Consider the following 10000-nt stretch of genomic DNA (forward strand, 5'->3'; position numbering starts at 1 on the left):
TAGTAAAAGAACGGAAACCCCAGAATCTTCCAAATTACCTCGAGAACGGCGATGGCAAGTTATCTCTTAGATTTCTCAGAAATTTACTCATCACTATTGACTCGGGCATATTCGGAAATTTACGGTGTTTACAGTGTGCTGGCCAGTTCCCATTGGCCTGCGGCTGGTATTTTTCATATGTCACAGGTCATTGTTTTACTAATACAGAAAGTATCCTAATTATTCATAAAAGCTAACCTTTAGGACTAAAAGCTTTTATTTAGGCCCAATTAGGCCTATGGTTAGATTTTATGCATGTATTGGTAAAACAATGACCTGTGGGCTGTAACCTGTAGAAAATACCAGTCGATTGGCCTGGCCCGGGTTGCTCGAAGCACGGTTAGCGGTAACCAGCGATAAATACCATGGAAACCTATAGGTTTCGATACTTCTTAACCAACGGTTAGCGCTTACCAGGCTTCGAGCAACTGGTCCCTGACCGTTGCATGATGGGTAAGCGATTTTCCAAATAGACCGATTAACTCAAAATCCGCGTTTCCAAAGGTCAAAAAAAGGAATTGAACCCGGGATAAATTGTCACATGGAAAGGGAAAAAAACCAACCGGCCAAAATGAAGGGCTCTTCGCATTTCTGAGTTACCTGCCTATGGATCATGACTGACAGCTGTCTCTCTACTTAACTTTCAGGGGAAAGGCACGAAAATTACTTATTGGCTTAAGGGACGAGATGGATTTGACAAACCTCTTCCTGACCTGAGCCTTCAAGCCGGAGTGGAGGAACACACTTTTAAATAATTGTTATGGATGTATTTATGGTCGCATCATTTGGAACTCAGAATAAGTAAACAAATCACTTTCTACAGCAGTAGACCTTTCTGTAAAATGGCGGTCAAAATCGGTTGAGTCGATCTCTGGGAGAGGAAAATGGTTCAAGACTGGAAGCAAAAGTTCTGAAGGGAAACATTCTCGAATTTACTGGCATTTTTTTGGACGAAAGGAAAGCGCACGGGCCCCGTGTGTAATGTTTCAGCAAGCAAAATACCTCTGACTGAAGTTTTCAAGATTGTCGTATTCATGGTCTTTTCTAAACATTTACGAGCAGTTCAATCAAAAGGCCTGTTGTATGGTACAAATGTAAATTATACGTACGTTAATTTTGACGTTTGATTTGAGAGCCCAAATTTGATTGACGTGACGGCTTGTTCTGAAGATGTCAAAAAACAGTGACTGTTTCACAGAAAGTGCAGTTCTGACGAGATTGTTGGGTAGACAAATCAGGCCGAATGCAAGAGGTTATTTTACAGAAGGGTCTAATGCTGGCTGATCTCTCTAATTTAAGTCAGTAGAGATGGTACTTAGAAGTTAAGTCGGGTAGAAATGAAAAGGCGTCTTAGCAAGGCTCACAAGATAGCGAATTGGTCTCGCTGGGAAAAAAATAACAAATTAACGCTTATCTTCTTAACGTGCTTGCGAATACGGTTTCAGGGCGGTAAACTGAAAATTAATTTTCTGTTCTATGCACTCCAAGGTCCTTTGTTCATTTGTTTCACCAATCCACTAAATACTAACACAAAGTACTGCCGCCTCCCTCTGCCTACCTCGAAGAAAAAGACTCCAACGCAACCGTTCATACACCAAAGTAAAACTATTTTTCAACTCGTACTTCTCATACATGTTACGTGTCAAACATGATGTTCTATTTTCGAAGACACCCTTTAGATTGACTGATATCCACGATATCGTCGAAGCCTTAATCGCAATTCAGAGTTATTACATTTTGGTACATGTTTGTCTGGGCAGGATTGGCTGTTTCATCAAACTGGAGTGGCCCTTCTGCCTTCAGGTTGATCGTGACAGGGTAGCGAGTTAAGAAAAACTGGCTTCCCTAGGTTTAATGAAGTCGAAAGATCGAAGAGAAGACATAGTGAAGTTTGATCAATATCTTACCAACATTTTTATGTCACGAAGTGGTAAGAAAATTCGTATGACGTTAAAAGAGGCGATTTGATGACAAAAGTGTCTAGCAAAAAGGTCACTTCAATGCCCTCCCGCTAAAAATGGCTTATTAGTCTTTACGGTCGAAAATAGATTTTTTGGATACATAGGTATTGGCGCAAGAGAGTTTTAACTTATGATCGCATCAACGTATTTTGGCGACGATTAGTTTTAGATACCAATAATTCTCTATTTTCTCTTGTAAATTTGATTTTTAATAAAGAGTTTTTCTGTACCCGTTGAACTTTCTTCCTATAGAGCGTTTTCATATGATGTCACGGCGGCAATGTTGGTGTTCCAAAACAAAGGAGTGGCGGCCATGATGGTGTACCAAAGTAACCCTCAGGGAATAGGCCCCTTTCGATAGATTAAAATTCAGCTTGAAAGAGAGGCTTAGAGGACGAAGACAATATATGCAACTTGTTTCTCTTGTTTTTGTCCTCTCTGCCTCACTATCAAGCTGAATATTGATATTTCGAAAATAGCAAATTGAACTCTATTTTTATGCAAAGACTTCCTTTTGTTTCAGTAATCCAATATGGCTGCTGGTCACGCGAGTGAAAACGCTCTATTCCCTTAAAACACGAGCGGTACAAAGGATGCGCGAAAGTATTTACAGAAGCTTCAAACATGGCAAATCCAAATGACCTTCGTTAAAATCCTCGTCACAAACTAGCAAAATCGTCATTTAACACCGTTCAAATCAGAATCTAAATCGAAAGTTACTATGGTAACAAAACAAAAAAAGTAAAACTTATTAAAAAGTTGACAAAACTCTACAGAACTAAATGGCGGGAAGATTAAATCCAGGAGAGTCAAGAACTAAAAGAAAATACAGAAAACCAAAATACTAAGAAAAGTACATCGACCAGGCTCCATGTCTGGACCAGCTGGGCCGAAAACAAGAACTTTGAAACCAATTTGCTCGTCTACAAAGCAAAACAATTCGACAAAAAGTTGCAAAAGTTCTTCACGTTACATGAATCTCTCGGCTTGTAGTATATACAAATAATAGCATTATTTGTGTGATATTTGGCATACATACCACTCGTGGTATTTCAAAATTGTCCCAAATTTCAATCGCCCAACGGATCGTGAAATTATGTATAACAATTTTAAAACATCACTTGTTGTATTTATGCCAAATATCAACACTAATCATGCTATTACCTATATGTGAAATTACGATTACTATGTTGTCATGGCAACTTTCCCTACAGTGCCAAAATGGCCTCTTTTGATCGTAATTTGTCACCGATCATATTAATAGCTAGCCTCCCACGCAGACTCTCTTAGGGCCGATTTACACGGTACGATTTTTGTCGCATGCGACAACGGCTTACGACAGGCCCACGACATGGTTTACGATCGTCGTGTACGTCAGAAAAATGTCGTAGCATTTAAAAACATGTTTTAAAACGCTGCGACAATCGTAAGTCATGTCGTAGACCTGTCGTGAGCTTGTCGCATGCAACAAAATCGTATCGTGTAAATCGGCCCTAAGTCGGCCCTTAGGGATTCGTAAGTGCCGATTTACATGCATTTACGATTGTTGTGTACGTCACAAAAAATGTCGCAGTATTTTAAAACCCGTTTTAAAACGCTGCGACAATCGTAAGTCATGTCGTAGGTCTGTCGTGAGCTTGTCGCATGCGACAAAAATCGTACCGTGTAAATCGGCCCTAACGCGTTCCTCTCCCACGAGCACGTGGGAGAGGAACACGTGACGAATCCCTATGGGCCTATTAGGGCCGATTTACACGGTACGATTTTCTCGCATGCGACAACGGCTTACGACAGGCCCACGAAATGATTTACGATTGTTGAGTACGTCAGAAGAAATGTCGTAGCATTTTAAAACATGTTTTAAAATGCTGCGACAAACTTAAGTCATGTCGTTGGCCTGTCGTAAGCTTGTCGCATGCAACAAAAAATTGTACCGTGGGAGGCTAATTAATAGCTGACCAAATGGTATACTCATGAAATTAGGGAATAATTTCATTTGCGTTTCGTCCAAAAGCAAATAATTAATGTGCGTGAAAATTGCTCCCTAATTATTCCCTGTGGTTTATGCCGGGAGGGGGGGGGGGGGGGGACCAACGATTGAACGATCCAATCTTCAAAAGTTCAAATGCCCGGGCTTTGACGGGAAGGGGGGGAGGGGGATGTTGAAGTTTCGTGTTGATCGGCGCATTATTCATAAAACCAGGCAATTCTTCACATGGCTTTTTGTGCAACCTTGCATTGTCACTGGAGAGTACAGTACATGTAGTTTACATTTTTGCCCCTAAAGCTCATCCGTGAGGTCCTAGAGTCACTCAGATGATACAACTTTCTTTTGGCAAGTTCACTGCTGGGATTCACTGCCGGCAACATGAAAATAAAATGAAAAAAATACCACCAGGAAGGCCTAATAATCCATTGACGAGTAAAATCGTCTGGCATAAGATAGAGTAAATCTAAAGTCTCACTCCCAGGGGTCAATGGGTCAATTATGATAAAAAATGGACATCCAATCAAATGAGTACCCCTTCACCAATGCTGAGGTGAATCCTTTTTTGCTGTACCACTCAAAGTGAATGAGTAGTTAATGACAAACAACCAAAAAATTTCTCAGTCCAAAAAATTAAAGGAAGCCATACTTTCCTCCTACTACTTGAGTATTTGAGTTGAATAGTATTTGCTACCCACCTCTAATTTGACCAATCAACATGTGTATAAAAAGCACTTTTACTTTGTGTGACATATACTGCACTAACATGAGCCCTAGGCTATCACAGTGAAGACCACTTCCCAAAGCAAAGAGTACGCCAGTTCTTTAGCCTCCATCAAAAGTGGTGTGCATGATTTCAATGACTTTGCAACAGGTTCTTTTGAACAAACTTTGAACTCCGTTTAAGAAATCTCCTTAGAAACTTGTCACAAAGAGACAGTCCCAATACCTTTTTCATCCTAAATGTATTTCAGTAATGCAATGATGCATTTTATATGTACTGTAGGATCATATCTCACTCAGGGTATATCAATGCAAATATTGTGAAGAAAACAGAAAATATGGATTTCCGTACAGTACCTGCCCTGAAGACAACCTAAAACCTTCAGCCACCATTGCTCCATTGTGGTAATCGAAGTTCCCTTGTTTAGCATACTGTAAGGTTTCATCCACCAAACTTGAAACACAAAGTCACCATTGTCTACCAAGTTCCATAGGTGGATGACAAGTTATCCTCTGGATAAATCACCATCAAGCAGACAAACACCAGCAAAACCAATTAAGTTATCCAGTGGATAATTATTTATCCAGCAGATAGCACTATCCCCCCTTCGAACAACCGGAGCCTGGTAGCTACATTGTATAGAAAGTTTCTATCCATTTCCAAAGCTGAAAAACAAACGCCACAGAGCAAAGCATCCCTTTGACTTTCTGGAATCATCATAACAACTACTTTGAGCATGGACAGTTCCTTGCATTCTATCCATCAGTAATACTGGAGTCCTTATCAAGGCTTATTCCAAATTCAGTAGCTTGTAAAAAACTCTCATATTCAAGATTTGCTTTTGACTGGTCATCATATTTTGGACCAAGGGTCCAAAGTTTTTCCAACTGATAAACATCTCGCACTTCAGGGAGAAAGAAATGGACAACAATATTTCCTGAAAGACGAGAAAAAAAAGGAGGGTCACTTTAATTTATTGATGTGATTTGCTATTCATCTTTGTTATATCTCTCAGATAGTATATGCACTGTGATTGGCTGATTTAGCTGGCACTATTCTGCAGTACCCAACATGATAATAAACAACACATTGCTGATTTACTACTGATGGCTTGATTTCTTTGGGTTTGAGATCTTGCCCTAATTTTTTGCTCACTAAAACCAGTTGTACTGTAACACCAATCTTATGACTAAAATTACGTAATTGTTTCCAGACCACACTGGCAGCCACTTGATCTTTGAATGGAAGACTAATTATCACTGTGGCACTGCCATTGGTGTTATTTAATGCCCTGTTTTCTGAGGCAATGTGAAAAATAAAGTTGTTAATAGTAGAATTAATTAGGCAAACCAGATAGTCAAGGCGACTGAATACAGAACGCAATTTGTCACATTCCGTATTAAAAGTTAGGGCATAGGCACGATGTAACATTGTCTTTAACAAAGAGACTTAACGATGAAATGATATATGAAATGGATCATATATGAACTGCAGATATGAAATCAAGTGATCCTATGCTATGATCGTCGCAGTTATGAACGCAATTTTTGCATTTGCGTAAAGAAGCCTGAAAAATTCAGGACTTCAACAGGGTTTGAACCCGTGACCTCACGATACCGGTGCTTCTTTACGCAATTGCAAAAATTGCATTCATAACTGCCAGGATCATAGCTTCAATGATTTCATATCTGCAGTTCATATAATGATCCACTTCATATATCATTTCATCGTTGATTCATTCCTCACGGGAACATTGGAACCCACAAATGATTAGCTCCCAACATCAGTGGCTTCATACATGTAGCTCAGTTAGTTAGAGCATCGCACCGGTATCGCGAGGTCACGGGTTCAAACCCCGTTGAAGTCCTGAATTTTTCAGGCTTCTTTACACAATTGCAAAAATTGCGTTCATAACTGGGAGGATCCTAGCTTCACTTAAGAGAGACTTAAATTGTAGCATTTATATTCATTACATGCATTACATGCATGACTGTGAAAGTGTAAATTAAAAGCAACCCAGCAATCTTAGTACAACCAGTTTTCCTGAGCAAAAAATGAAGGCAAGATCTCAAACCCAAAGAAATCAAGCCAGCAGTAGTGAATCAGCAATGTGTTGTTTATTACTTCAAATGTGATCTGTGCGATGCACATTATGTTGGGTATACAGTGCTACACCTTCACCAACAAAAATTCGGCAAATTATTGGTCAACATTTTTTGTAAGCTCACGGCAGTAAAGATCTTTTGAAAGAATGCCAAATTAAAGGCCTTAAGAAAGTGCCACTGGGGCAAATTTGACTGCTTAGTCTACAAAATGCTCCTCATTAAGAGTCTCAAGCCTAATTTGAGTATCCAGACGGACTCCATACGTATAAAACTTGTTGCTTTATTTTCATTGTTCCTTTCTTTCACCATACAGGCTCCTTATCAACTATTGCTCTTTTAGTATTTATAGTTTGCAAATTTCAAATAATTTTGAATTGATAATGACGTTTAGCTAATGTTAAAACATTGTTGTTTTTTAACAAAGTTTTCAACCAAGTTTTTAGTATTTTTAAAAATGCTTACATATGTTATATCGCAGGTTTTTATAATTAAATATTTCCCAAAATCACTTCTTCTTCGTAATTCCATAAATCAATGGGAAAAAGCTTGGCCTGTAAATTACAGTAAGGACCTCAAAGTCTGTTAGTAAGAGGTATTCATATACTGTATGCTGACAATGTAGTTGTACTCACAATCAAGCACAATCAAGTGAGCTTAGGAGTTTGGCCTTCTTATTTGGCCAATCACACTGCACATTATTAATAAAATGTATGAGTTACAGTAAAAGCGATTACCAATATCTAAGGCCACCCAGTGATCACTCTCTAAGCCCTCAACTACAACATGGCCATCTCTGCCAATGCCACGTACTTCATGACCTCTGAACTGAAAAAAAAACGCACTGTAAAAAAAGTTGAATTCAAAATGAACTTATTGCACACATGTACATGTATAATGTAGAAACCACAAACCACAAACATTGTCCTTATAATTCAGAAAAATTTCCTTTCACTGTACTAGTGATATTACTATAACAACGAAAACTGAACTCCTGTTGTTTTTCACAGGCAATAGTACAATGTAATAATTATTATTTTTTGGTGTGATCTCACTTATATAAGAACATTGCACTAAGTTTTATCATTTTGTCAATCATAGTGATTAAACCGAAGTTGTCTTGAGTGCCTGAAACAGCAATCATAATAATAATAATAATATTGTCAATAGTTTTGCGTTTGCTTTTGTATAAATTTAACTCATGATTACATGGTTGGGAATCCTTCTGCGATAGAGGGCCAGACTGTCAACATCTAGAATTTGCGAACAGCACTTTGGGCGCGATGCTCAACGAGTTTGCCTTTGAATTCTAAAGGTTTTTGTTGTCTCTTGGCCGAGACGAAACGCCGCATCAGACTAGCCACGAACATTTCACAAGTATTTAATAATAATATGAGCTATGAGCTATGCTGCCAGCGGTCAGCTATGCTGTCAGTCGTCCTTTGACTCTGTAGCTGCGTGATGCAGCTCGAGTCAAAGACCCACATTTCACCCTTGCTCGCCATAGAGTCTCCAGTAGAGCATCCGACTAGATCACGGAGGGTCATGGGTTCAAATCCCATCTGGGGCTCGGATTTTTCCAAGTTCCCAGTGGGTTCTATCAACATCTCATTTCTCATGTGTATAAATAATAATAATAATAATAATAATAATAATAACAACAACAACAAATTATTATGAAGGAATTTGGGTCCCCATTTCTTTACCCTCTAATTTACAGTACTAAAGAAAGGTATAGCTGGTAGGTACCCTGGCTCCACTGTTAAGGAGGCTCCCTAGAGTTTTAAGACCGCGCAAGCTGGGCACTAGTCATAAACATCTGACAGGATGCGGCGATGCGGATCCGCATGATTCCGTAAAATCCGCATCCTCCGCATAATTACGATATTTTCTGCATAAAATTGAAGAAATGCCTGATATTAGTGATAAAGCAGCTGCTTACCATCCTCAGCAAACACAAAAGCCAAAGAGATTATTTTCCTGAACATTGAAGAAAACACGCCATAATTTCCGTTTGCAAGATGAAAGTTTGTAAGCAGTTTCTACGCATTTTTCGGCAATGAGCCTGGACTCTAGTTAAACCGTTTTCATAACATACCCTAGGCTCTAACTTTTTAAAAAGGATGCAACAAGGTATGAAAATTTAGCAGCAAGTTATAGTAGCAGATTAAATTGATCATTTGTAAAGTAGGGAGAATCATTGCGATGAAGTTGTACAAAACAAAATAGGAGCCCGCAATACGTATGTGTAGAAAAACCGCTGAAAATGGTGAATGATTGAGGGAATGGATCGTGGTTCAACCACATCACAATTTTGCTCTATATCTCTGAATTGAAACAAAATATTATTCATGACGAGAAACAAAATATTTTTTTATCGCTTTATTTACTTAAGCAAACGTTCGGCAAAATGCCGATTACTAACCCTTTTATTTTAACGGTGAAAGCTGGTCGCAAATTGGCGATATCGCAAAGGGAAAAAATTCAGTCATAAATGCGACTGTATTGGTCGCAATTTCGAGTCCTGATTTACCATAAGCATGTAAATACATTGGACGGGCCCAATTATTAGTTCTATAAATTGTTTAAATTTCCGCATAATCAACGCATATTTACGCATAACATGGCCAAAAATTTCCGCATAATCTTCGATCTTTTTCCGCATCCTATCAAAAGCCCTGACTAGTATAGCGTGTAAAGCCTGAATCACACATGTTTTTCTGACTTTTGTAATATCAAAGTGACCAAATCTGTAAAATTAACCACATGCAGTTCCTATCAAATATCCTAATATTTGTCAAAATCTGTCAGAGCTAATCAAATATATTTACAAATTAAAATGACAAATTGCAGAATATTGGCAAAACCGTCTGAATGACCTTGATCTTTTTCCACCTCAATGTCAGGCAATATCATTTCCATAATGAGGCAAAGAACAAAAAAAAATCACCAAAGGAAAGTATAAATATTAAGGAATTTAGACCAAAAATAGGAATCCATCTGCCTGTCATTAGATGTGATGTTGTCATGGTAATGGCCATAATCCAAAAATTGACATCCAAAAAATAAGCCTTATTATATCGGTACCCATACCAGTGGTAAATCTCCGCAGGAAAAACATTTAGAGAAATTAGCCAGGTTTCCTTTTGTAATTCGTGCTCTGTAGTGAGGGTACATGTAGTCGCAA

General features: G+C 38.6%; 2 protein-coding genes across 2 annotated transcripts in view; one reads left to right on the forward strand and one right to left on the reverse strand.

Moving 5' to 3' along the window:
* LOC138049585 (atrial natriuretic peptide receptor 1-like) overlaps positions 1-4921 on the forward strand; it is a 53784-nt gene extending 48863 nt beyond the window's left edge. The window contains exon 21 of the mRNA XM_068895947.1: positions 687-4921. Coding sequence (XP_068752048.1) covers positions 687-794 — 108 coding nt within the window. The 3' untranslated portion in view covers positions 795-4921. The remainder of the gene's footprint in view (positions 1-686) is intronic.
* LOC138049582 (uncharacterized) overlaps positions 4217-10000 on the reverse strand; it is a 6755-nt gene continuing 971 nt past the window's right edge. The window contains exons 2-3 of the mRNA XM_068895945.1: positions 7551-7641; positions 4217-5648 (exon numbers count right to left, since the gene is read on the reverse strand). Of these exons, the coding sequence (XP_068752046.1) occupies positions 5467-5648; positions 7551-7641 (273 nt within the window). The 3' untranslated portion in view covers positions 4217-5466. The remainder of the gene's footprint in view (positions 5649-7550; positions 7642-10000) is intronic.

The sequence above is a fragment of the Montipora capricornis genome, chromosome 5, assembly GCF_036669925.1.
Source record: "Montipora capricornis isolate CH-2021 chromosome 5, ASM3666992v2, whole genome shotgun sequence".
NCBI lineage: Eukaryota > Metazoa > Cnidaria > Anthozoa > Scleractinia > Acroporidae > Montipora > Montipora capricornis.